Source organism: Muntiacus reevesi, chromosome 18 (genome assembly GCF_963930625.1).
Source record: "Muntiacus reevesi chromosome 18, mMunRee1.1, whole genome shotgun sequence".
NCBI lineage: Eukaryota > Metazoa > Chordata > Mammalia > Artiodactyla > Cervidae > Muntiacus > Muntiacus reevesi.
The window spans coordinates 12180975-12207760 of NC_089266.1; the positions used below are offsets into that span (position 1 = coordinate 12180975).

The 26786-nt window shown below is 62.6% G+C and overlaps 2 protein-coding genes across 3 annotated transcripts in view; both read right to left on the reverse strand.

Moving 5' to 3' along the window:
• Positions 1 to 320: 320 nt before the first annotated feature.
• On the reverse strand, positions 321 to 19239 carry FASN (fatty acid synthase). Its single transcript, XM_065909067.1, has 42 exons — positions 18976 to 19239; positions 16934 to 17071; positions 15981 to 16133; positions 14422 to 14595; positions 13993 to 14193; positions 13757 to 13879; positions 13556 to 13671; positions 13331 to 13465; positions 12178 to 12640; positions 11887 to 12074; positions 11601 to 11790; positions 10901 to 10995; positions 10623 to 10757; positions 10311 to 10514; positions 10109 to 10224; positions 9717 to 9889; positions 9440 to 9631; positions 9278 to 9358; positions 8965 to 9162; positions 8627 to 8806; positions 8346 to 8549; positions 7454 to 7758; positions 6749 to 7141; positions 6497 to 6661; positions 6271 to 6389; positions 6034 to 6188; positions 5681 to 5884; positions 5385 to 5535; positions 5121 to 5299; positions 4911 to 5030; positions 4593 to 4715; positions 4244 to 4467; positions 3952 to 4153; positions 3661 to 3812; positions 3459 to 3550; positions 3098 to 3249; positions 2770 to 3012; positions 2332 to 2520; positions 1875 to 2105; positions 1560 to 1780; positions 1374 to 1472; positions 321 to 1291 (listed from the first exon to the last, which is right to left on the reverse strand). Exons 2-42 carry the CDS (start codon positions 17058 to 17060, stop codon positions 902 to 904), a joined length of 7557 nt encoding a protein of 2518 aa, XP_065765139.1. The 5' UTR covers positions 17061 to 17071; positions 18976 to 19239; the 3' UTR covers positions 321 to 901.
• A 3078-nt stretch (positions 19240 to 22317) lies between these two features.
• The window catches only part of CCDC57 (coiled-coil domain containing 57), a 116480-nt gene continuing 112011 nt past the window's right edge, over positions 22318 to 26786 (reverse strand). For both annotated transcript variants that reach the window (XM_065910076.1, XM_065910074.1), the window contains one exon: positions 22318 to 22847. In XM_065910076.1, the coding sequence (XP_065766148.1) occupies positions 22648 to 22847 (200 nt within the window). In that variant the 3' untranslated portion in view covers positions 22318 to 22647. The remainder of the gene's footprint in view (positions 22848 to 26786) is intronic.

Genomic DNA, 26786 nt, shown 5'->3' on the forward strand with positions numbered 1-26786 from the left:
CGTGGGCATCCTCCACTCAGTTGAGGCCAAGGAGAGAAAACCCAAGGTTTCCCTGAGGGAGAAGGAATTCTGGCAAGGCTTCCCTAGGCGGGGTCCTCCACAATTATGCCAGCTGATTATCAGACTGCCTACCTGTCTCCTCCTGGTCAAATTTCCTTGATTGAGGGCCCCTTCCCTGGAGGTGTCCAGCCTGTTTTCTGGAGCCAGGTATCACCGCCCCCCCCCTCCTGCGGGGAGCAGAAGGTGGTACTCTCTGGGGTGCCAGGACAGTGGAGGCTCACACAGCTGATCAGCAGGCAGGATGAAAGGATGCCCAGACGCCAGAGCGAACGTGCGATTTAATCATGGGAGACAACATCTTTACCAGATTGGTGTAAAAATGAAACAGTACAGACATGGTTCTTTACACAGACAATTACAGTAAATTTCAAAACCCACGCAGCAATTTGAACCTTATTTCTTGAAAAACGAACACAGACAAATAGGGTGGGTGCCCAGCGCCCAGGGCTGCTCCGCGCGACCTTCGGCATCATGGGGCCCCGGGCCCGGCTGCCGCGAGCGCCAGCCTCACAGGTGGACCGACCGGCGTCTCCACTCCCCGCCCCCCCTGCCCCCCACGGCGACGCAATAAATAGGAGAATCCAAACAGAAAAACGACGACCACACCTGTGCGGCAGAACCCGTGCGGTTCTGGAAGCTCGGACTGGCTAGCGACTCAGCCAACTCTTCACAGACCAGGCAGGTCTCCGAGTCGGCGGCGCCAGTCCCGGCCCTGCGCCCAGGGCAGCCGCGGGGTGGGGTGTGTGTGTGTGTGCGCGTGGGGGTGCTGGTCCTATGGGCGCCTGCGCGCGGGGTGCGGTGCCAGGGTCGGCAGGTGGGAGGCGGGAGGCGGGCCGGTGGCCTAGCCCTCCCGCACGCTGACGCGCGGCTCGGACAGGGAGCTGTGAATAATGCTAAGGATGGACTCCAGGCCGCTGCCTTCCAGCAGCGTGCGGTGGTCGCCCTCGATGACGTGCACCGACACCTTGCCGTCGCACACCTGGGACAGATTGTAGTCGGCGCCCAGGCCGTTGCCATAGGCGCCGCTCATCTTGGCGCGTAGCAGCGTCACGTTGCCGTGGTAGGTGGCCCGTGGCGTGTACTGCTCGGCGGCGCGCAGCTTGTGGTAGAAGGAGCGCGCAGCAAAGCTGAGCGCGTGCCGGTCCAGGCTCGCGTGGCTCTGCGCGATCAGCTCGACGGTGGCCGCCACACGCGCCTCCAGATCCCCGAGGGGCAGAAGGGCCTCCACCACCTGGAGCACAGGACAGGGAGTGAGCGGCACCTGGGCAGGGGCGGGGACATCGGGAGGCCGGCCCCAAGCCCGGTCGACTCACCCTGCTGTGCTCTGCCTCCGTGAACTGCCGCAGGAAGAAGCACAGGGCCTCGGCCTCCGCCTCCGCCTCGCAGCCAGGGCTCATCTTGGCCCGGTAGCTCTGCAAAGAAAGGAGGAGCTGCTGCAGCGGCAGGTACAAGCGGTTGGGCCTAAGGACCCGGGGACTCCCGTTGGCTGCCGCCCTCACCTGAGTGTAGGCCAACACGAAGGTGTGGGAGCCGTCAAACAGGAAGAGGCTGTTGTTCGTGGGGCCACTGCTCTGCTGGGCCTGCAGCTGTGAGCACATCTCGAAAGCCACGCAGGCCCCGTAGGAGTAGCCAGCGATGCGGTAGGGCCCCTCTGGCTGCACCTGCCTGATGCACTCGATGTAGTAGGTGGCCAGGCTCTGGATGCTGTCCAGGGGTGCCGCTGTGGGCAAAGCATGAGGCTTATTAGCTCTTGTCTGCAGGTGCTGTGCCATCCCCAACTCCCTGGGGGGCAGCCCCCTAGGCCCCTGACATACCTCCTGTACACTGTAGGCCGTAGGTGGGGATGCTGAGCTTGGCGGCCAGGCTGTGGAACACGGTGGTGGAGCCCTCGATGGGGTGCACCAGGAACAGGGGCCGCTCGGAGCTCTGCACTGAGTTGAGCCGTGTCAAGGTTGGGCCCTCGGGGTTCACCAGCAGGGTGCTCAGGTTCAGCTGGGTCTGCGGCTGGGCAGGGCTCCCCATTTTGGCTGTGGAGTTCGTCAGCTCTGTGAAGAGGAGCAGATACCAGGGACGATACCATAGGGTCCCCTACCACAAACACACACACACGCACGCATGTTGGCTGCGGGTGGCCAGGGCAGGTGGGTGGGGGCTGCTGGGCGCCCAAGGAGGGCTCTTAGGAACGGGCCAGATGGACAAGCTCTGACCTGCTCGAAGGCCAAGAGCCCTGAGGGGACAGTGCTGCTGCGGGGACACCCCCTCCATACCTACCATCAGCTGTGCCAGCCTGCGCGGCAATCTCCTGCAGCTTGCGGATTGTGAGCTGCCGGATTTCCCGCGTGGACAGCACCAGGTTGTGCTCACGCTCCAGCATCTGGCGCACCTCCACACTCATGAGTGAGTCGAGGCCAAGGTCTGAAAGCGAGCTGTCCGGGTTGACGGTGGCCAAGTCACGGATGCCTGGGTGGGGAGGTGGCTCAGTTGGCAACGCGGGAGGGGCCCTGGGTGGGTATTTTACCCTGGTGACCGGATCGTCCCAAACCATTATCACTGTGGTCATGGGACCCACAGCCCCCACCCAGCTCTGCACAGACCACCTGTGCCTCTCCCTCCATGAGCAAGCCCAGCACGCCCCCCTTTGGCAGCCTGGGAGACCAGACTCGGGAGACGAGTGTCTGCAGGTGGGGAGGGGGCAGGGCGCTGCCTCACCCAGGATGTGAGTCACGGCCTTCACCAGGTCCTGCTGGCTGCCGCCGTCGCCACAGGATGCGGCCTTCTCCGCCAACACAAAGCTGGTCAGGACGGGGTGGGGCTGGTTCAGGAAGAGTTCTAGCACCTCCAGGCAGGAGGTGATGCGCTGGGGCAGTGTCCCGCAGATGACCATCTCGCTAGTGCCCTTCAACTCCATGAGGAGGCCCACATCAGCAATTGCGCCCCACTGCACGGCCAGGCCTGTGGGTGGGCAGTGGCGCTGGGGTGAGTCAGGCTAGGTGTGAGGGTGGCTCCGCGGGAGTCGGGGAGTGGCAGGTGGGCCCACCTGGGAGGCCGTCGTGCCGACGCTTCTCACATATGCGCTCCATGGTGGAGTTGGCGAACCCGTAGTTGGTCTGGCCGGCGTTGCCATGCCCACAGCTCACCGAGGAGAAGACGACGAAGTAGTCCAGCTCTGGGCATGCCTCCCGGGTCACCCTGTGGGTTCTTAAGTCACCCCCAGCCGGCTTCCCCAGCCCACTGGCTGTCATGCCCAGGACTCCTGCTTGCCTGCCAAACCTCCTCCCCTTCCCTGGACCTGCGGTCAGACACCAGCAGAGGCCCGTGGCCAGGCCTCTGGACACCAGTGCAAAGGCCGTGCAGGGGAGGGCAGGGGGGAGGAGGGAGGGGAGGAGGGAGGAGCCCACCTGTCCAAGTTCAGGGTGCCACTGTACTTGGGCTTGTTGACGTCCTGGAAGAACTCGGGGGTCTGGTTATCCAGCATGGCATCTCTCAGGACCTGGGGTGAGGGGATCTTAGCACCTACCTCGGCCCCAGGCCTTTGGAGGGCTTCTTAGGAGGGGCCCTTCCCTGGGCAGCTGGCTCCAGCCCCTCTAAAGCTGTCCTCACCACGGCCAGGTTGAAGATGCCTCCTATGGGCCCAAGCTGGGCGGCCTCAGTGATAAGGCTCCGGGTCCCATCCAGTGAGCTGACATCGCTGGTGGACACCAGGACCTGCACCCCCTGGTGTCTCCACTCACGGACCTGCCTGGCTTGGTAGCCTGCGGGACACAGACGGTGGGAGGGGAAGGGCAAATGATGGTCGGGCCCCAAGCCTAGGTGCCCTGAGAGCACCATAAGGGGGTCTGAAGGAGGCCCTTCCCACTGCCCCACCCTCGTGCCCGCCCTGGGGCCACTTACCTGTGCGGATCCCAGAGCGGGAGGTCAGCACCAGCTTCTGGGCCCCTCGCTGCACGAGCCAGTGGCCCAGCTCTAGGCCAAAGCCACCCAGGCCCCCAATGATGATGTAGCTCTTGTGGGCTGGGCAGAAGGTCTTGCACAAGGCCATCATCTGGGTGGGTTTGGTCCCGTGCAGCACTGCCTTCTGCTCTTCCTCACGTACCTGCAGCCCAAGCAGCACCCTTGTTCACACACTGCAGGCAGGGGCAGGGACCAGGGCTGGGGCCGGAGTGCCCCAGGGCCCCCCACTCACCTGAATGACCACTTTGCCGATGTGTTTGCCCTGGGCCATGTAGCGGAAGGCGTCCTCCACCTGGGTCCTGGGGAACACTGTGCGCTTGAGGGGCTGTACTACCCCCTCCCGGATGCCCGCCTTCAGCAGCATCGACACTTCCTGCCACATGGTGCTGTTTTCTTCAAAGAGTGCGTCCAGCAGGATCCCGTGGAAAGTCACATTCTTCAGGAAGACGGCCATGCCTGGGCAGGTGGGCAGGCGGGGAGCCTCACCACACAGCCCACAGCCCACCACCCTGCAGACCCCCACTCTGCCCCACAGCCCCCTGCCCGCCCAGCCGCCCACCAGGCCTGCCGCCCCATCTCACCCAGGGGGTGGTTGTTGGAAAGGTCAAATTTGCCAATTTCCAGGAATCGACCGTGCTGGGCCAGGCACCGCACGCTGGCCTGCAGCTTCTCTTCCGCCAGAGAGTTGAGGACCAGGTCAACACCTTGGGATAGGGGGGCAAGCAGGGTCCCCATAGTGAAGATCACAGCCCGGCCAACCTGGCACAAGTCTGAAGGCTAGACCCTGTCCCGGCCTGGGGCAGCGTCTCCTCTAGCGTGGCTGGTGAGTGGGGGATGGAAGGAAGAGGGGGCTGAGGATACAGGTGGATGGTGGGTGGTGAGTGATGGGGACCACTCACCCTTCCCGGCTGTGTGCCACAGGACATGCTGCTCGAAGGATGTGTCCCGGGAGTTGGCAAAGCTGGTTTCGTTGAGCTGGGGGAACCTGGACTGGAGGTATGCCCGCTTTTCGGCTGACCCTGGCAGAGAGAGGCACACCTGGTGAGTCTGGGCTTTGGCAGCGCCTCCAGGCGGACAGTCCTGGGCTCTGGGAAGGATCAGAGGCTTACCCACAGTGGTGAAGACGCGGCAGCCCAGGCTGAGGGCAATGGCAATGGCTGCCTGGCCTACGCCGCCGGAGCCCGAGTGAATCAGCACCGTCTCCCCTGGCTGCATGCGTCCGCGGACTACCAGCGCGTAGTAGGCTGTGCTGTAGACAACGGGCACCGAGGCGGCCTCCTCCAGGGTCCTGAAGGCACAGTGCAGGGGTCAGCTCTGGCCCGATGCCTGGCCACATCCATGTCGGGCCCCGGGTCCCAGCCCTGGTGACTCACCAGTTGGAAGGCACGTCCCACAAGAAGCTCTGAGGCACCAGAGTGGAGGTGGCCAGGCCTTCGGCGGGTACCAGCCCCATCACACGCTTTCCACTGGCATCTCGGCCAGAGAACTCCATGCCTAGCATGCAGTCCCGAGAGGCCCAATTTCCTGGGGGCAGATGGCGGGTGAGCGGGCCCTGACCTCACTAGGAGGAGCCTCCCAGGTTCCTGAGCACTGTGGGGTGAGGACCCCTCTCATCCCAGGCCCTGGCCTCGGGGGTCTTTGTTCTGGTCCCCCTGTGGGTTGCCTGTACCTGGAATAGCGTCGGGGGACAGCTTGCCCGTGGCCAGCATGATGTCGCGGAAGTTGAGGGAGGCATAATAGATGGTGCAGAGCTGGACGCCAGGGCCCGTGGACTGGGTGTGGCGCAGAGGGGAGCAGACCCAGCGGATGGAAGACAGGTCCCCTCGGGTGAGGACATTTATGAAGGCGTGCTCTGTCTGCTCCTCGGGCTTGTCTAGGGGGCGACAGGAAGTGGAGTCCTTAGGATCACATGTGGCCCTGGCCTGGAGCAGGGCTTCCAGTCAGAGTCCTCTTGCCCTCTCCTCATCCACCCAGTTGGTAGGCGAGGAACCTGGAGGAGCAGGGCAGTCCCGGGGGGCTTACCTTGTTCCAGTGGGAAGTGGCGGAATGCTCCCCAGGCCCCATCACGGTAGACGTTCATCACCAGGTCACTCTGGAGCACCTTCTGCAGCTCCAAGGACTTCGGGTCTGTCTCAGGGATGGGGGACGTGCTGTTGTGGTTGGACACCAGGACGCACCTGTGGGCAGCCAGACAGGTGAGGGGAGGCTGTGGTGGGGTCCTGGGGGGCAAGGGGCAACATAGCACAGTGGGCATCTCACCGAATCCGGTGCCCGTCAGGCTCTTTCCGGAGACAGTTCACCAAGCCCACGACCCCTGAGGTGGTGCAGCCAACAGCCATAAGCCACACGGGCCGGGAGGAGGAATCGGCCAGGATGTTCTGTAAAAGGACGAGGGAAGAGTTGACTGGCGGGGGGGTGCGGGTTCCCCAGGACCTGGCACTGGAGCCGGGTCAGCCTGGCCTGGTGGGGGCTGGGAAGGACTGACCTTCAGGGAGTCAACCCACTGGAAGCTGGTGTCCTCCACGGGCAGGAAGATTGGGCTGTCATGCGGGGCCAGCCGGCGGCACAGGAAGAGCACCGAGCCGTAGAAGGACTTCTTCAGGGCCACCAGGTGCAGGGACGCCCCAGCAAACAGGCTCTCCCACTCATCCTGCGAATTGAGGGGGTCAGGGCTCAGCAGCCTCCTGGCCCCGCCCCCACCCAGGCCCTGCCCACCCAATCCCGGCCCCGCCCGCACCTGGCTCAGGAGGTGCTGTTGGCCTTGCTGTGGCTCAGGGCAGGTGAGGAAGGTGACAGCCTCTCCCAAGGGGTGTCCTCTGAGCAGCGTGTGCAGCAACAGGAAGCCTCCCTCCTTGAGGGCAGCCACCATGTTGCCGACAGCCGTGGCCGGGTCACCGAGGCTGGCCAGGGCGCAGTTGCACACCACGAGGTTGGCCCCATCCAGGTTGCTGGGGGCCGGATCTGAGGGGTCCCATTGGCCCTGGGTTACATTGAGCTGCTGCAACTTGGCCTGGGCAGCCTCCAGGGCCTGGGGGTGGCGGTCAGTGGCTGTGTAGTCCAGCTGCCACAAGGGCTGGAGGTTGAGCAGCGTAGGGATGCGGGAATACAGTTGGCCGTCACCAGCTAGCACCTGGCGTGGAATAGTTTCTTGGATCAGCTGCCACTGGGCAGGAGTCCCCCAACCTCAGGTGGGTGTCTCCCAGAAAGGCCCACCCACCGACTCCGCAGGGGTCAGTGGCCAGTGCTGCCCTGCCCACCACACTCCTGGAGCCCAGCTCCAGTCCCTTCCCAGTGCCCCCTTCCCCTTTGGTGTCTGGGAAGCTTCAGCACCATCTCAAGTCGGGCAGCTTCACATCTGAGAGGCCCTGGGCCCTCCTTAGGGTCGGAACTACCTGTATCTGAGTCCTTGTGCACTGGGCCTGCGGCTGCGCGGGGCACCCACCTCCACCACTTTCATCCTGAGGCTGGTCATGTTCTCCAGGGTGGTGTCCACGCACGCCTTGAGTGCTGGGGAGTTGAGGAGCCCAGTGAGCAGGGGGTCATCACACAGCAGGGCTCTCTCCTGGGCTAGGATCTGGCCCATCTCCAGCTGCAGGTTCCCGTTGAGTTGCAGCTGGCAGGCGGTGGCCAGCAGCCGAGGCAGGCCCTGCTGTGGGGCCTCCTGGGGAGCCTGGGCACCGTCGAGCCCGGGAATCACCATCTTTATCCCCTGCTGGGCCACCTTGGTCTGAAGTGCCTGTGTCAGCCCTGGGGAGGGGAGAGTCGCGTGTCAGGCAAGAGCCTCAGCTGGGCTGGGGTTCCTGGAGCTCCCCGCCACCGGGAACTGGTGACTGCTTGGAGCAGAACCCACTACCTGGCTCTGCCCGCTGACAGAAAATAGAGGGATAGAGTGGACCGTCCAGTGTTCCAGGGCTGGAAACTGGCATTGACCGTCGGTACCACTAAGTGGGCAAAGGGCGGCCCTGCGCCCCATGCAGGTGTGAGCCCCACAGGGTTTGGATTCCCCAGAGGGTGGGTTCCGTGCTTTGCCGGTCCTGGCTGCCCCTGCCTAGCTCCCGCTACCATCCCGCACCCCTCAGCTTGGGCATGAGCTCTGGGTAGAGGGTGGTCTCACGCCTGTGCAGCTGGCTGGAGGCAGACAGGAGGGGCAAAATCTGTCACCTTTGTGGTGAGGCCCCCTCTGAAGACATCAGCTCAGGGTGGGGGGAAGCCAGGGGTGCTCCCAGGGGAAGGCAGATGTAGACCCCACAGTAGGAGAGGCTGTGATGGGGTAACAGGGCCCAGGCACTGGGAGCTGGACCCTGGGATGAAGGTGGTGGGTGCAAAAGACTCACCCGTACACAGCTGCAGCTCCTCCTGCAGGGCCAGGTCCCCGGCCAGGCACCCGCTCTCCATGTACGGTGTGAAGCAGAACTTCTCCAGGATGGGCATCGGCTGCTCCTGCTGACGCCGGGGGGCCACCGAGGTGTGGACCCTCGAGATGTAGACACCGCCGGCCACCGTGGTGTCCAGACACCTGTTCACTACCACGTCGGCCACTGTGGGGACATGCTGGGTGAGGGTGGGTGGGGCCTGGCACGGGGAACCATGCGTGTGGGGCCAGGGCAGGGCTGACCTTGTGTCCCATCCTGCAGCGTGTACAGTTTCTGCTGGTGGGTGGCTGGGTGGATGTAGATTGCGGTGACGCGTGTGGGCAGGTGCAGGTTGCGCTGGCCCAGGCCCAGGATGGACATCTGCAGCATGGTGTCCATGAAGGTCACCCAGTTGTCCTTCCAGAGCAGCTGGCCCGTGTTGCCTGGGGAGAAGGGGCTGTTGGTTCAGCCAGCCTGGGTCTTTTCCCGCCGTGGGCCCTCTCCCCTGTGTGCCCCAACCTGGGGGGCCCCTTGTGGCCCCCTCACACCAGGCAGCAGGAACTGGCCCCAAAGCACAAAGTGGGACCTCCCTTGCACCTACCTTCAGAGCTGGTCTCGAGGACACCCTGGAAGTAGGGGCCATAGTTGTAGCCCCGCAGCTGTAGCTCCTTATACACGTCACCACGGCTCAGGTGGATGGCAGTCGTGGGGTTCGTGGGGTCCGTGGGGGTCGCAGGGTCCATGCCATACCGGTTGTCAAAAAGCTTGGGGTCGGGATCTTCCCACTGGTATACCTTCCCTGTGGGTGGGGGTGGCAGAAGGGCCTGAGTGAGGGCAGGGCTGAGCCGGCAGCCGAGGTCCACCCAGAGACCCCCAGCAGGGACCCTGTAGCCTGGTCCGGTGCCCCTGCTCACCGCTTACGATCAGGTTGCCATTCTCAGACACCTCGAAGGTGCAGGAGGCTTCCAGAAGCCGCACTTCCAGGAGCGCAGTCCCTGTGGGCAGCAGGAAAAGAGGTCAGCTGCAGGGGTCAGCAGCTGGCCCTCTTGTCCCGTAGTCCGAGCTGCCCGCCTTACCTGTCTTCGGCAGGATGGTGGCCTGATGCAGCGTCACGTTCTCAAATACTATAGGTGTGTCCTCCATGTTTTGGTTCAAGGCTCGGGCCAGTGTCTTCCAGATCAGGCACAGGTAGCCGGTGGCCGGGAAGATGATGCGACCGTCGATGCAGTGATCCACCAGGTAGTGATCAGGGGACTCGGGGTTGATGTCTGTGGGGCCGGGGCCTTAGTGCCACCGCTGCGGAGGGGGGAAGCCACCCCGCCCCCCCGGCCCGCCTGCATCGCAAGGACTCACCGATCTTATAGACGGTGGCAGAGGAGCTGCTGGAGCCGTTGGGGAAGTCCTCGGCAGAGGGCACATCCCAGGTCTGGCTGTGGTCCCACTTGATGTGGGGGGAGATGAGGGGGGTGCCCCGGGGAGCCGGGAACTCCGCAGGTGGGAATAGTCCGTTGGGGTTGACGTCGATGCTGGAGGGTGGAAGCGGGGAGCTGTGACTGCCCTGTCACACCCATAGTCAACCCGCCTCCCATAAGACCCTGGAGACAGCTGAGACAGGGTGAGGTGGGGGGCATGGCAAGGGTGCGGAGGTGGCCCCAGCACCCAGAGGTCCGCCTCCTGGGGACAATCTCGAGGCCGGCCTGTGGCCTGGCAGGTGAGGAGCCTCCCAGGGTTGGGTAGGGACGCACCCGGTCAGGTAGAGCTGGCCCATGTTGCTGAGGAAGAACTCCAGGTTGTCCTTGTGGTCCTTCTTCATCAGTGGGATGATGGTGCAGCTGGTCTTGAGGCCTCTCTTCAGGACGGCCTGCAGAGGCAGAGACAGGCTGGGTCTCCCCCTGCTCGGTCCCACAGAGCCCGGCCAGCCCACCATCCCTCCGGGACCACGCGTACCTGCAGCAGGGCGTGGGGCGCGATCTCCAGCACCACAGCATTCTCAGGCACGTGCCACAGCGCCTCCTGGAACAGCACGGGGCTCACCAGGTTGTTCACGTTGTACTCTGCCGAGAAGGTGCGGGCCAGGCTCTCCTGCCACTGGGTCTTGGGGATGGAAGTGCTGAGCCAGCGTGAGGAACGTGGCTGGGGGTCCGGGATCACCTGCGCGCAGGGCCGGGCAGGGTCAGTCAGCCTGAGGGACCCAGGGCCCGCCTTCCCCACCCGTCCTCAGGGAGGACCCCGCCACGCAGTGCGTGGATAGTCGCCCACCTTCTTGAGCTGCTGAAGCAGCGTGGGGGCGATGGCGTCCATGAAGTAGGAGTGGAATGCCATGCCGCCCGTCCGCACCTCCTTGGCGAACACACCCTCCTGCTTCAGCTGCTGCACAAACTCCAACACGGCAGCCTGGGGGATAGGGCGCAGATGGGGAGGGATGAGGGCGCTGACGGCAGTCCGGGCCTGGGCCAGCGCCTGGCTCCCCACACAGAGCGCGTCCTGGGGGGGGTGGGAGGGGACTTGGGGACGAGGCCTCGCCTCCCAGGGCCCACCTGAGGTCCTGAGATGGTGACGGTGTCAGTGGAGTTGTGGCAGGCAGGCACGATGCCAGGGGGGCAGCGCTGCTTACACTCTTCCCAGGTCAAGCCTGGGAGCAGAAGACAGCCTCAGAGGGTGCATGGGGAGCAGGCACCCCCACACGCCCCTCCCCGGGGAGGGGGACACTGCCCAGGTGGCCCTAATAACAGCTGCCGAGCGGCATCTTTACGAGGCAGTTTCACCCTTGTGGTTGTCTGGTCTCAGGCGGAGGTGTCATTAATGCCATTCTACGGGCGGGATCCAGTTTCGGGTCCCACGCCTGGCCCACCAGAGAGGGCCTTGGCCTTACTCTCCTGACAGCCCCTCTGGCTCTCTCTGGTCTCCTCCCATCCCCAACCCTGCCTGTCCCAAGTGTGAGCAGGCCCACTCCTCTGCCTGCAGCCTGCCCCAAGGGGTTCATGTGAAAATCACGCTGGCCTCTACTGACACCCCCGTGGGCAAGTATGCCGGACTCCAAGGTCATCCGGGGCACAGCGGGGCAGGCTGTCAGGGTCGTTCTCACCCTGCAGTGAGGACAGTGGCTGGCGAGCTGCCCCCAGGCCCTGGCCTCTGCCCAGCGCCAACACAGAACGGTGCCAGTAAGATACCCACCTCCCATGGAGACCCTTAGGCCCAGGGGTGAAGCGGGATGGGGGAGCAGCGGGCAGCACCTACCTACAGCTGCCATGGCCCCGGGTGGGATGTTGGCCTCCTTGATGCACTGGCCCCTCCAGTAGGCAGCAAGGATGGCCTCCTTCTGGGAGATGCAGCCATCGGCATATCCACAGGCCACCTCACCCAGGGAGTGCCCGATGATGCCGTCGGGCTGTAGGCCCATAGAAGTCAGCAGGTCTATGAGGGCGATCTGGGGGGGGCGGGGAACAGGATGGGTCATGCCAGTCATGCCAGTCCAGGCTCACCGCCCTGCCAAGCCCACTCGCCCCGGACCCCAGGGGCGTACCTGGATGGCAGTGAGGCTCACAAAGGAGATGACGGTGTCGTCAAAGATGGTCTCGTCTGTGCTCAGCAACAGCTGTGACACCTGCAGTCCCAAAGGCTTCACAGCCTCATCCGAGCGCAAGATGGAGTCACGGAAACTGCTCAGACGCATGAGGCTCAGCCCCATCCCACGCCACTGTGTGCCCATTCCTGTCCCGGAGGGAGATGTCAGGGCAGTGCCGTGCAGTCCCAGCCCGTGTGGCCCTCGGGGACGACCTGGGGTGGGGTGGGGCGGGGTGGGGTGGGGGCTCACCGGAGCAGATGAACCAGAGCGGGCGCTTGCCGGACGGCACTTGCTGCACCTCCTGGCTGCCCCCCTGGCTGCCCAGCACGGCATAGCCGTGGAAGGGCATGGCTGCTGGGGAGGGGGCCGCGATGTCATTGAGCATGCTCACGAAGGCCAGGTTCTGGTTGTGCTGGAGGCCTAGCTCCAGCAGACCCTGCACACCCTCCAGGGTGCGCCCACTGGCCCGCAGCAGACGGGGCAGGGCAGCATGCGGGGCAGGCGGTGGCGGTGGCTGGGAGTTGGGCTGGAGGACGACGTGCACGTTGGAGCCACCGAAGCCAAAGGAGTTGATGCCCACGTTGCCCCCGAGGACGGGCAGGGGCCGGTCCACCACCTGCAGCCGCCCGTCCTGCAGTGCTGGGATCTTGGGGTTTGGGTTGTGGAAGTGCAGGTTGGGGGCCCAGAGCCCGTGTTCCAGGGACAGCAGCACCTGTGGGTGCCTAGCGGTCAGCAGGGCGGCTGGCCCTGGGCTCCCTGCCCCTGCTGGTCGGGATGAGCTTCAGGTACGTCCTCTCCTGAGGGCCCTCGGGGCCACCCCAGAGGCCCCGCCCGCTGCAAGCAACTTCCTTCCCCACCAAGCTCGCCCTGCCCCAGTGCAGAGATCTGGTGACCAAGTCACATGCTGGGTCCCCTCTCAGCCTTAGGCCTCACCCGGGGCCCTGCCACCTCCTGGCCTGATTGGCTGTGGGTTTAGACAAAGGCTCCTTAGCCATTCCCCACTCCATCTCCCAAGCTAAGAGCTGCAGACAGGTGGCTATGCTCGCCCAGGGAGCCGAGACCACCTGAAGTTCCCACCACACCCAGAAGCTCAACCAGTGGCAACCTGGGTCCTCCAAGCTATCAGCTGGTCAGGAGGCCACAGGGAGGGCGAGCCTGGAGAGGCGGGCTGCCCTGTTGCTTCTGCTCCCTCTGGCTGGCCCCTTGTGGATCAAGTACTGGGTGAAATGTATGGCCCCGTGAAGCCGGCAGGGACTGGCCACATGCTAGCGGCCTGCTCTCCGGACCTCAGTTGGCCCACACCCCACAGCACAGCCTGGAGGGAACCACCCCCCCCCCCCCCCAGCAGGCTGTAAGAAGCTAATGGGACAGGGACAAGATGGCCCTAGACTCGCCTGCCTACCTTGGCCAGTGCCACGAGCCCCGAGGCAGGCTCTGGGTGTCCCATGTTCGACTTGGTGGACCCAATCAGCAGGGGGCCCTTGCGGGTGCCACACAAGGCTTGCACAATGCTGTTCAACTCCTGGGGGTCGCCCACCTGTGGGGAACTCAGGGAGGTCAGGACACCGCCCTGGTGCCTCTCTGGCATGGGATGTGGCGTATGAGCAGGGCCAGGCAGGGGTCTCACCTTGGTACCGGTGCCATGGGCTTCGATATACTCCAGGGACTCTGGGTCCAGCCCGGCCGGCTTGTACAGGGAGCTGATGAGCTGCTCCTGTGCCTTTCCGGAGGGGTAGGTGACTCCTGGGGATAGGGCCGGGCCTCAGCACACCCAGCGCCACCTGACTGCCCGAAGCCCCACCCTCACCCACCCCAGGCCAGCTCCCACCTTGCTCTTTGCAGCCATCTGTGTTGGTGCCAGCATTGAGGATGGTGGCATACACCCGTCGGGCCAGGGACTTCTTGGTCAGAAAGACGGCCATCACAGCCTCTGAACGGCAGTAGCCATTCCCTGGGGGTGGAGGGCACTTCAGGCTCACAAGCTCAAGGAAGGGCTCAGGGGCTGGTGCTGGATAGAAGCGGGGTTGGGGGCACTGCCCGGGGCCCCATGCCCGCTGCCCTCACCTGATGCATCGAAGGACTTGCAGGTGCCCTCGGGGCTGAGCATGCCCAGCTTCATGAACTGCAGCGAGGTGTTGGGCTTCAGCAGGATGTTCATGCCGCCCACAATGGCCATGGCGCACTCCCCTCTCTGGATGGCCTGGTAGGCCCTCTGCAGGGCCAGCAGGCTGGAGGAGCAGGCCGTGTCCAGGGCAATGCTGGGCCCTGCAGGCAAGGACACAATGCAGCTGTGGGACCGCCTCCCCACCCTACCACCTCGGGGCTCTGACTGCTCTATTGAGTGCTCTCCACGTGGAGCCCACGACACCAGGACCTTGTTCCTGCTGTCCTTCCTGGGGGAGGTGCGGTCAGAGTCTGGAAGGGTCTCAGTTGTCATCCAGCCCCTGCCCCCCGCTCCCAAGTCAGACCCAAAGGGACTGTGTGGGCACCCACCTTTGAAGTCAAAGAAGAAGGAGAGGCGGTTGGCCATCATGGCACGCTGGCAGCCCACCATGCTGTAGCCCACGAGGGTCTCAGGATCTCGGCTTAGAGCCTCTGAAGCCTCAGAGCCACTCACACCCACCCAGACACCGGTGTTTGTCCCCCGAATGGAAGCTGGGTTGATGCCTGTGGGAGGCAGAAGTCAGACCTGCAGCGGTGCTGTGCTTAGCCCGCTGTCGAGCTCTGGGAGGTGAGGCGTCCCCCCCTTGGCCTCTCTGGCTTGGGTGACTGCGTGCATGCTAAGTCACTTCAGTTATATCCGACTCTCTGCAACCCTATGGACTGTAGCCCCCCAGGCTCTTCTGTCCATGGGATTTCTCCAGGCAAGAATACTGGAGTGGGTTGCCGTTTCCATCTCTGTGGGATCGATTGTGGTTCCAATTCTACGTTGTAGGGGGATTCTTTATCATATGAGCCACTAGGGCTTGGGTGAGAGGAGGCTCCACCTCGCCTGACTCTGGAGTGGCTGGGGGCCAGGGAAGAAACAGTGGAGCCTGAGTGGGGTGGCTGGCCAGGGAGGGTTGACAACAGATAACCAGGTCACAGGAAACTGGGGTCTGGGGGGCAAGCGGGGTGCCAGGTGGGGCTCCAGTCTCTGCGTCAGGTAGCAGCCAGAGACAGCCAGAGGTGGGGACAGAGGACAGCATTGTCCCCAGGCTACTCCCCTGGGCACTGGTACTGCTGGCAGGGTCTGATGAGCCCTGAGGGCGGCCTGCCCTGGGCGGGCCAAGATAAGAAGACAGAGAGAGACAAAGGCCGAGTGTCCAGGCTTGGGAAGGAGGGAGAGGGACACTGGCCAGCCCCAGGAGAGCGGCATCCAAGGTCTCCGGGTGGGGCCTGGGCAGCAGGAAGGCCTCCACCTCCCCGCCCCTCCCCCCAGGCAGTGCCTGTCCAGGACCCTGTCACACTCAAGTGACAACCCCAGGGACTAGTTAGCATCTGCTGTAGGACAAGAGACCTGCAAGGCCAGGATACCCACCCTGCAAACCACAGGTGGCAGTAAGCAGGTCCCGGGTTCCCCCGCCGCCCACCTACTGAGGGGCCTCACCCCCATGGCCACTCTTCCCGCTCCCCCCAGCAGGACTTCCATGTCCCTGGTATCCCCGGGACAAGTCTGTGCCCTCAAAGCACTTTTCCAAGGCTAGACACAACCCAGCAGAGGGGAGTGGAGGGCAAAAGTCCTGGGGTCAGATCCTGCCTCCTGCTCTGCCTGGCACCTGGTGTCCTGCCCTCACCCCCAAGTTCAGCCACGCAATGGGGAGTGAGGAAACTGGGGCGATGGGACATGCCCGGGATACCTCTGGTGTGCAGTTGTGAAACCTGAGTTGCCTGAGGCCCACACCTCCCCACCCTGTTGGCCCCAGCCTGGGACTCCACTTCCTCCTCACTATCTTCTGTTTTGGATGTTTTGTTATGAACACATGATGCTTTTAGAAGCAAAAAGGGAGGTTTTCAAGAAGGGCAGCAGGAAACTCGGGGACAGGCCCTCTGCAGTCCCCCAGATGGCCCACCTGCATCCACAATGGCCTCGTAGGTGACCTCCAGCAGCAAGCGGAGCTGGGGGTCCATATTGTGTGCCTGCTTGGGGTGGATCCCGAAGAAGGAGGCATCAAACCGGGACAGGTCCTTCAGCTTGCCTGACCGCCGAGGGAGGCCATATAGTCCTAGGGAACACACACAGGTGGAGAAATCAGTCACAGAACATCATGGCCCTGAGTGATTGATTTGGGGGGGGGGGTCCCTGCTGCAACAGGGAGCTAAAGCTCCCTGGGATGGGTGGGCTCACTTCTGAGGGGGGGCTCTGGAGGGGGAACCTCATGGGTGATGACCCCAGGGCAGAGCAGAACACTGGAGGGGGCAGAGCTACCTCCTTCCACCTCCCACGGTCCTGACCTGGTTGGAGACCTTCTGCCTGGCCCCATCCTGGCCTGGCGGCTAAGGCCAGCCAGGCTCTGCCACACTGACTCACATCCTGTAGATCAGGTGAAGCCGCTCTGTGGGAGAACCTACTGGGCGTGAGGGAGTCAAACCAGCTTCCCAGGGGAGCCTGATGTCTTATCTGACAGCCTGGGACAGCAGGTGGGTGGGCCAGTGGGCGGGCAGTGGCTGGCCGGAGGTGTTCACCCACCTGGCCTTGCCCTGGCTCCACCCCCAAGCAACGCCGCTGGTCTGTGAAAGGAGCAAAGGCCACAACCAGGGAACTCCAGACTCCCACAGGCTGGAGTTCAGTCCCTAGCCCACTGGCCAGAGGTCCCAGGTTCCCCTAGCCCGGAGCCTTCTGATACCATCTCCAGAAAGAGGCTGCAACATGGCCTCACCTTAGGTGACCGTTGGCTCTGCCAATGGGACCGGAGTGCAGGCCAGAACAGGCCTGCCCTGGTAACCTGGGAGACTGTGTCCACAGTAGCGGTGAGAAAAGAGAAAAGAACATCCCAAGTAGGCGGGGAGCCCCAGGCTGGCTTACCCGCCTTCCACCGCCTGTCATCATCTGTCACCATGTCCACGCCGCCGATGAGATTGGCCCAGAACTCCTCCAGGTTCTCCGACTCGGGCAGCTTCCCGGACATGCCAGCGATCACCACCTCCTCCATGGCTGCGCTCTCTGCAAGGAGGGTGGCGCGAGGGCCCAGACACTGGTCAGCCTGGGCCCCAACACTGCCAGTCCACAGCCTTGCTGGAGACCCAGCTGCTCCCCAACCCTGGTTTCCTGGTGCCCCTCCTCCATTTGGTCCACCCAAGGGTCTGAGAACAGCAGCTCAGAAAGCCCTGCAACAAGATCCACATGGCCAGCTCTGGGGCTGTGCACCCGCTGGAACGCTGTGTGTGCAAGTGTGTGAAGTGTATGTACAGTGGTTGGGAAGAGGAAGTCCACTCTGGTCCAGCCTGCTAACACCTCGCACTGGGCTCTCTGGGCATTGGCCTTGGCCTGAGGTGACCCCACCACAGCCCTGCTGCAGGAGACTCAGGAGGGGGCCCTACAGTGGGAGGCAGGCAGGGCCCAAACCCTTCTGAGGAAGGGACTGCCTGGCCGTCAGCCTGTTAAGAGGTGGCCCAGAGAATTTAGTAGGCGAAGGAGAAAGGGCAAATGTGGGGGTGGCAAAAAGCGCCCACACTAGCTGGCTCTGCACTCAGCATCCCAAGCTGCCCTCCAGGCCGGAACCAGAGCTTGGGCTTCTCGACACTGCCAAGGCCTGGTGGGGCTCTGGGGAAAAATTGGTCCCTGTCCCACAGTCGGCAGCCCCAGCCTGTACGGCCCCTTCGGCAGGCTCCAACCTGGAGAACCACTCCCGGTTGGCTGCCAGGCAAGCGCTACCCAGATCCACACATTTGCACAGTTCGAGGCCTCAGGACTGTGCTTGCCTACTTCCGTGCAGCCTGCCTGTCTACCCAGACCCATGTCTCCCAGCACCAACGAGGGAGCCTAGACTACTGAGCCCGTGGGCCCACGATGGGGGCTGCTGTGCAGTCCCTGAGGAAGGGGGCAAGGCCAAGGTTGGTCCTGCAAACTTCCACAAAGCCTCCAGGGCCTCATGGCGCCGATGACTGGTGAACTCGCCAACTACCGACCCTTTAGGGTTTCTCTGAACATGGGAAAGTAGGAGTGGAGAGAGCGTCTTCCTTGGGTGGCCTGATGGCCCTGGCGTCCTGGCAGAGGGAGCCCCCTCCCCCAGCGCTGAATAAAGAGCCCTTTGCCGGCCCAGAAGCACCAGCTCCCGGGGCGGCTGCTTCTCCAGAAAGCGCCTGCTCTGTTCTGCCCCTACTTGCTATTCACACGGAGTCCGGCGGGACGAGGCAAAAGGGTGGAGACCCCTGCGGCGCAGGCGAAACCGCGCGCGTTGCCGCGAGGTTGCACCCGACAGGAGTGGCTCTCCCAGCAGAACTTTGGGGGCTCCAAACGGAGCCCACGTGCTGGAGAAGCCGTCCTCATACGGTCCTGCGCCTCCTGCATCCACCTCCCTCCCCTCTTCTCAGGCCCTCCGGTCGGCCGAGACGGCTATCCTGCACCCGGAGGCGGGAGGATGCCGCGGGTGGAGGGTCTCGGCGGCCAAGCCGGAAAAGGAGGCCCTCGAGGGCGCCGGGAGCCGGCGCCCACCTGGCGGCTGGGGGCTCCAACAGGGCCTCGAGGGTCCGCAGCCGCCCGGCCCAGCCCAAGACCAAAATGGCTGTTCGCGGCGTTCCCGGGCGTCCGCCCCTCGCCATCCGCCCACCTGCCCCGCCGGGCCTAGGCACGGCGCTAGGGCCCTTCGCCGCCTAGCCTCGGGCGCCTCGTGGGGCTCGAACATCCAGACCGGAGGCTCGGACCCCGAGACCAGAGCAGGCTCTGCGAGATGAGCCCTCACCATCAGCGAGCCGAACCATGCGCACCCAAGGCCGGAGGATGCGGGCCGGCGGCGCCCCCTCGAGCCCGGCAGCCTTGCTCCAGCCCCAGCCCCCGATCCAATCTGGCCCCAGGACCCGGTTCCTGGCTCGCAACTTCCGACCCCGGCCCGGCCTGGCCGCTTGTACCTGGTCTGGGCTCTGGCGGTTGTGCAAACGGCTGGGGGAGAGCGAGGATGGAGCGCGCGGTGGAGGGGAGGCCGCTACTGTCTCTCTGGCTCCCTCTAGGCCCGCGCCGGCTCTATTTAACCGCGGCCATCCCCGTGCGGACACGCCACATGGGCTGACAGCTTGGCTGCGCCGCCCAGGCCAATGAGCGTCGGGGCTGCGCCCCGGGACCAGGCGCGCCGCCGCCAGTGGGGTGATGCGGCGCGCTGCCGCCGGGAGCCGGGACCCTGCTCGGGGGCGCGCCCGGGGGGCGCCGGGTTGGGGGCCCCCGGACTCGGGGGGCTTCGGGGCGGGGCGCGGCGTCACCCCCGCCCCCCAACTTCCGTTTCGTGCTCCACGCCTCCCAGGGCCGCCCCCACCCCCGGGACCGCGGGGGCCACGAGTGCACGGCGCGCGGTGGAAACCGAACGGGGCTTACTTGGGTCACTCTGGGGGTCATACTGGGGCCACACTGGGGGCTAGACGGACCCCTAGGCGTAAGAATTGACCGGCCCGCGTCCGGGCTGCGCGGAGACGGGCCGGAGGCGTGGCTTTCTCTGCAGCCGCAGCCAATCGGGGTCCGGGGGCGTGCGCGCTGGCCCAATGGCGCCCCTCGAGTGGGCGTTGCTAGGTGATAGGGTGATGGGCCGGGCGGCCCCGGGCGCTGCGCGGGCCGCGGCAGGGCGAGCGCGGTCATTGACCCGGCCGAGGGTGCCCCGCGCGGGGTTACTGTCGGTCACCGCAGCGCAGAGCCCCGGGTCCTCCCTGCCTCGACGCCGAAATTCGCGGGGCGAGTGCGGGAACCCGGGGGACGCTCCGAGGCCTGGCAGGGGCCTCCCGCAGACGGCCATGGGGACGGGGCGCGGCCATCTGGCGAGCGGGCTATGCACGGACACCTCTTGGTGTGGTTTGAACAAAGGAGTCTCCCTGGGCAGAGGCACTCGAGCGCGCACGTGGCCACTCTCACCCACGGGCACGCACACGAACCGACGGAAGTGCGTCCCTCCTCGCCCGCACATCCTCCTCCTGTAATTCCCCTGCTCAAATGTTTATCCAATTTATACACACACACAAAAATCCTTGACTTTCCAGACTGAAAACAACACGTCTTTGGAATCACGTGAGTCCAGGAAGGACGGCCGGTGGCCACGCCCTGCACAGCCCTTACTATCTCCTGGGACCACTGATAGACCCTTGTGAGGTCAGAAAAGCCCTGGCAGAGGTGCTTGGCCGACTCTTGTAATCAAACGCTGCTGCTCTCCTCGCCTGCCTTCTCGCAACTGCTTTTGTCTTGTTCTCAGAAACTTTAGACTGTGGAGCATGGCACTGGCCACAGATGTTCTGGGCAGGACAGAACGGGACTGCCACGTCAAACCAGCTAACTTGGCCTCAGGTGCCCCTCCCTCAAACCCTACAGTGCTCCCTACACCCCCAGGTAGTCCCAATGGCAGCTCATCCCTCCTGCTCTAGTCTTCCTCTTGGCATCATCACTGGGGACTTCTGGTTTGCACACTGTGAAAGGGCAAGACAGGAGAAAAGGAGAGAGGGCAGGGAGATCCCACAGTTCAGTTGCTGTCCCAAATAACTTTGTGGGATTTTCTTTTCCTTCCTATTTAAGAGCTTTTCAGACACCTGGTATCCTGGGTCAGGAGTGGGTAGGCTGTGCTGCACAAACACCCTCAACTCTTGGTGTTTTAAACTATCCCAGGCTCACTCCCTGCTGGTCAGTAGGGCTCTGCTCACTAAAGTTTACCAGGGGCCCAGGCGACGAGATGACCGCAGGCTGGGCGGCTGAGTTTGAGACCCTTGTTTGCACCACAGAGGGCTGGGGACTCACGGGATCTAACTATTTCTAGCAAAGCGGACAGGGCTCACTTTTTCAGCTAAAGGAAGTCCCATGGCCACATCCCACTTACATGGCCATGTGCCAGACAAAGCAAAGGACAGAGACCCCACCACCTGGCAGCAAAGCTGCTCCTGGCATGCTCCTTCCTGGCACACTGGAAGAGACCTGCCATTTTCTCCGCAGCTCCCCAAACACTGTGTGCCCAGGATAAGCAGTGCATGGGTGGTTAGGACGTCAATGTGCCTGTGTAGATTTTTATCTTCCTTCTTTTCACAGAAATCAAAGCCTGAAACCTAGATAAATGACATTAATAAAATGTATGCTTTCAAATGGGCTTGGGGGGGGGGGGCTTGGCCTCTCTGTAGGACAGGCTAAGCACTCCCACCCCCACACCCCGTCCTCCTGTGGAGGGGCTGCCCACCTCTGCACCTAGCCAGTATGTATCGCTTCTTGGCCTTTTGGCTAAGATCAAGTGTAGCCAGGGTGTAGACTGGCAGTACACATGCCATGAGGGGCTGCCCTCAGCTCCTCTTAGCAGGGGGGACACTGTGAGTGAGGCGACGCTCTTCTTTTCCACCGAAATGTGACCCTTGGGAGGGCTGCCAATTGGCCCCTAGCACAGTAGCTGCAGGTCTTGTTCCAGGCCTCAGGCAATGACCCTGAGGGCTACTTTGGAACCCCCTCCCAATGCCCTCACTCCTTGTCCAGGACAGACATGCCCTGCAGGGCAGGCACACAGCACTCAGGGCCGGGAGTGAGGTTTGTGCAGACCTACTGTGTGCCCAGTAGTTGTCCACAGCTTCTCTGCTGCCCCCTGTCTGATTTCAGCTCAAGTGGGAGGCCTGATGCTGGCAAGGAGGCCAGGAAGCCTCTCCAGGGGCCTGGGCCCCAGAACAACTAGTCATGTGAACACAAGCATGGCATGCGCCAAGTGCCGCCTTGCCAGGCACGGCTCTTAGCAAAGCTTCCTGGACACACATCCACCTCATGCTCGGGCCCTAAACAGGGGCCCTGGCCTGACACAGAGGTGGTGCAGCTGGGCTGAGAGCAAAAGGCCAGGACGGTCAACCTGCAGCCTCTGGGCTGGAGGTGAGAACGCAGCTCTGACGAGGGCGCCGGTGGAGCTCTGAACACCCGACCTACATCCCAAACCTTGAATTCTGCCCCCCTTCTGTGGATGGCTGGGCTTTTCTGCCCACCTACAGGGTTCCCTCAGTCCCCACATGGACCAAAGGCGGCTCAGCCCTGGTCGCAGAGTGAATCCTGAAACCCATGTGTTGGCAGCAGAGTCCGTGGAAAGTTGAACAGAATTTTAAGCTCTGAGATCTCCTGCTCACTTGTGTGTGATATCGTAGTTCAGGATTGTAACTGGCTTTCTATTTTAAACTCAGATATACATGGAGTGGTGTGTGTGATGGTACCAAAAGCACTCATGGTCAAACCTTTGAAACACAAGAAACCGGGCCTTGAGAGCCACATATGCAAAGCCCTGGAAATCATTTACTGTCCTTCCCAAGTTCAAAGAAGAATTTGGGATTCAGTGGTCAGTCTGTGAGGTGCCTTAGCAGTTCACCACCCCCACTGTACACAGACACACAGACACAGACACACACACACACACACACACACGTGCGTGCGCAGCCCTGACAGGGAGACAAAAGCACCAAGGAGGAGGAGCGGAAGAAGACTGACAGATGGACTGGAAGGGAGCAGGAGGGGAAAGGGGAAGAGAGGGAAGGGGAGGGGCGGAGGAGGAAGGAGGGGATCAGAAGGGGGAGGGGGAGGCATGGGGTGGGGCAGTGAGGAGGTCAGTCCTTGGAGTTGTAGTTCCGAATCTTGGGGGGCCGCTGGCAGCCTTTATGTTTTGGAGGATGAGCCCTGGGATGTTTAGCAGGCTTGCCCCTTGTCTGGGCTTCCATCTTCATCCCTTCAACGCCAAAGGCTGCCCACGTCGCAATGGGGCTTCCCTCCGGGTGCTGGAGGCTACAGGCTGTCGGTGCTGAGTGCTCTAGCAGGCGAAGAGAAAACAGAAAGGAGGGTGAGTCATCATGGGGCAGGAGGATGCAGGGCTCACAGAGAGCTGGGTTCACTGAGTGCTGGCCGAGCTTCTCACCAGCAGGAAGCAGAGACCCCATGCCAGCTTTCTTGTGGGAGCCCATGCAGGGCAGGGTCCTCTGGGGCAACAGCTGTATCTGGAGGTCCTGGCCCTGGTGTCCCACACAGAGGGTCTGTGTGGACATGTGCTCTCCAGGTGTTCTGCAGGGCCTGGACCTGCCCTTCCACTGGGCACACAGGATATCTGGCTGTGAAAACATCTGTCGTGATCATTTCATAACGGGTCCCACGGAAGTTCTGAGGTTAATGGTTGACTCACGGCACTTCCCAGGCTGTCATCTAACCTGTGCCCTCTGGCCATGCTTGCCAAGCATCTCCAGCAGCACAGCAGCTCTGATGCGCGTGGCCAGGCCCCGGACAAGGACCCTGGAGCTACAGCACATGCTTTAAGTGTGGGCCACTGCTCCAGGGCAGCCCTCCCAAAATACTGGCAACAACTGTCTTTGCACGAGGGCACTCTAGGTGATGCTTGAAAAGTCCCTTGAGCTTCGCACTGTTTTCCTAGTTTTTAAAACTAAAAATGTATTTCTGTTTTTAAAAAAATGTACCAGGAAGACGTTATTAAAAAGCAATTGTGAGGCTACAAGGCTGTATGGTACAACATGTGGAATATGGACAGTATTTTGTAATAGCTGTAAATGAGCATAACCTTTAAAAACTGTATACAAATAAATAAAAAATGAAAAGAAAAAAAAAAAGCAGTGGTGAGATGATGCAAGCTCAGCGGCAGCTCTCCTTCCTGGGCTGGCCCAGCATGCAGGGCCAGGGTCTGGAGCTCCAGGATGGTCTGCGCTAAAAGGGAACGCGGTGGTTAAGACACTGTTTCCAATGCAAGGGGCATGAGTTCGATCCCTGGTCGGGGTTGCGATCCCGCATGCCATGTGGCTCAGCCAAAAAAAATAAAATGTAAAAAATAAAAGAACGCTGACACAGGGTGTCAAGACAGGATAGGTGGGGCCTGGCTGCCTGGTACTGGCATCTCACACATGTGAGACACACTTCAGGGACGCACACTGTCTGCCCACAGTCGCCAAGCCCACCACCCTGGGTCTGGTGGTATGACGCTGGGTGCTCTGGAGGGGTCCGCCCAGCCCACAGTCACGTGCTGCACAGGTGGACGACAGGGACCAACCTGGCCCAGACTCTAGTCTGGGGAAAGGCCAGCAGAGCAGCTGCACAGCCTCTGGAGGGAAAGAGCAGGGTTGGCATGGAGCCGGGTGACGGGAAAGGCCGGGACTTGGACAGCACACACAGGGCTGTGGGCCAGGCTTCTTCCAGGGACTCCAGCACCATGAGCTGGGCGATGGCCGGGCACCCAGGCCCTGCTCCCCTCTCTCATCTTGTGCTCTTCCTGTTCCTCTGGCCTCTAGAGATGTGTGGAGCTGCTTCTCCTTTCCTGGGGGGTTCAGGGGTCACACCCAGTGGCCTCCCCCTGTGCCCTCAGACCCAAAGCTGAGCCAGGTCCTGGAGGGGGGTGAGGATGTGGGTCCGTGGATGTCCCAGGTTTCCCTTTACTTCCTGTGGTCGTGGCTGCTTCTCCCTCATTGAGAGAGCACCCGGGCGCTTCGTGTGAGTTCTTCACCCCGGGTGAATTCTTCCTCTCTACACAGAGACCTTCTCATCCTAGATGCCTTTATAAGTGCTTATAAAGGAATCTCTGGTCACCCCTGTCCTGCTAACTTGGTTTCCTTCTGGAAGGCCACTGTCATTGGGGAGGGTCAGGGTCAGGAGCCTGACCACTGCGATGCTGGGGGTCCCTCCCTGCAACTTGAGGGACCAGCCCCTTCAAGGGTTGGTGGGCATGACCTGAGTCCATCCCATTGTCTGCCTGGGGGGCGAGGTGTAGGGAGAAGGGCCAGCCTAGGGCCTGAGACCTTTGCTTGGGAGGTCGAGCTCCCTGTGGCCAGTGGTTAGGAGCTGATTGCTAGTTCAGCCAGATGCCAGGCAGGTGGTTCCAATGTTTCTGCTCGAAACACAGGCTGGGCAGACCCACCTGTCTGCCTAGGGGCAGGGCCTCTGAGCTGAGAGGACGGCACAGCCAGCCTTGCAGGGCACTGGTTTCTGTCTGTCTCCCTGCAAAGTCGCCCTGAGGGGTGACTGGCTCCTCCAGGACAGGCGTCCAGGGCATGGCAGTCCTGGCTCAGGCATGAAGCTGAACATGTCAGGCCTGCTCACCTTAGGACACTTCCTGTGCCCGAGCAGCAGTCTCCGCTTGAGTGATCTGTGCCTTCACTCAGACCAGGGGCTGGGGTGTGGAAGCGAGGCCCCCATCGTGCTCTCTGCCTTCTCCTCTGTGCCTGACCTGTTCTGCTCTCTTTCTGCTCTGGGCTCTGATGAGGCTTCAGGGACATTTAGCACTTGCCTCCTACAGGCTGCTGGTACAGCCCCAGCCTTCGGGAAGGTTCAGTGAAATGCCCAAGACCTCCCAGTATGAACCTGGGGGCAGGATGGGGGCCCGGCAGGGGTTGACTGAGTCAAGGGGCTTGTGGGCCTGCCCTTTAGGTGGGTGGTCTTCCCCATGACCTTCCTGGCCCCTTACTGATCTGAAGCCTGGCATGTCTCATGGACCAGTGCCCCGGGGGGTGGGGTGGGGGGAGGAGGGTTAGTCTCCTGTCTCGGGGCCTCCTGGGGTTCTCTGCGCACAGGGGCCTGTAAGGGTCCCAGCTCTCTGGTGCCTCAGAGCTGCTGCCCAGCTCCCCCCTCAGTTGTCTTCCCATCTGCCTGCCCGTCAGGGTGGCTCTGAGCACAGGCACATCAGGCCTCTAAGGGCAGTTGGAAAGGCACTCCCCGAGCTCCTGAAAAAGGGCATATGGAGCCATGTGTGTCCTGGTTCTCCAGAACCTTCTGTGGAGCTGGATGCTGCTTGAGATTCAAGTCCTAGTTGTAGCCTTGGCCACAAGGGGCAGGACCACCTCAGGCTCACTTCAGCCTCTGCTGGTCCGGCCAGGCCTTCCCTCTCCTCTTTGGGGTGATCCCCTCTGGGTGCTGATGGCCCCTCGCTTCTGCTAAGACCTCTCTCCTGCTTCCCTGGGAGCCCCTTGAGTCCCCAAATTCCACATTTCTCAAGTTGGGGGAATTATACCCCCTAGGGCTCTTTACCCTCACCCTGGGCGTCCTTGTGAATCAGTGGTTAAAAGTTAGATTCTGTTACACTCCCTGCCCCAAATCCTGTGGGTTAGAGCCCCAAGCCTTCAGTGTATCAGGGGTGTGGATGGTGGGTGACGTGGACCCCCGAGCCTGTCCTGAGGAGCCCTGTCTGCCTGGGAGCTGCTGCAGGCCCCTGGTGCAGAGGCTCTGGGCTGATACTTCCAGGCTTGACTCCCTTCAGCAGGGTGGAGGAGGGGCAGGCAGGTACTGCCAGATCCTCAGGGCCCTGTGGCCACTCCCAGCCGTGGGCTGGGGGCACTGACCAGACAGCCCTGGCTAACACACCAGCATCACCACTCTGCCCCCCCCCCCCACTTCCTGAAGTTAATGCCTGACGCCAACCCCTAACTGCTCCTTCTCACCATCATGTTTGGGGGTACCTCCTCCCTGGCTCTGGGCTCACCCAGGACTGTCTGCTAGCGCCCCTCAGTGTGGCCCCACCTGGCTCCCATCCTGGGTTTCGGGAAGTACCGTGGGCAGGGGACTTAGAGGGGAAATGCTCTTGGCAGAGGAAAGCCGGCACTGTCTCCTCTCGGGCCCTGTCTGAGGCCCAGCTCCTCAGAGGAGAGGGGCTGGGAAAGGCCATGTCGGGTGGCTGGGCAGAGGGGGCAGGTTCATGAGTGCAGGGGCGAAGTGGGGGAGGGAGAAACAGCGCCAGGACAGAGGTCAGGACAGTGGCGGCTGG

What these genes read in the sequence shown, in the direction of transcription:
- FASN (XM_065909067.1), bottom strand. Translation starts at nt 17,060, where the DNA reads ATGGAGGAGGTGGTGATCGCTGGCATGTCCGGGAAGCTGCCCGAGTCG. An exon ending in CGAGGCCATTGTGGATGCAG is followed by an intron (nt 14,596 to 15,980) that starts GTGGGCCATCTG and finishes TGCCTCCCACAG; the next exon opens with GCATCAACCCAGCTTCCATT. An exon ending in GGCCAGCTCTACCTGACCGG is followed by an intron (nt 9,890 to 10,108) that starts GTGCGTCCCTAC and finishes TCCACCCTCCAG; the next exon opens with CATCGACGTCAACCCCAACG.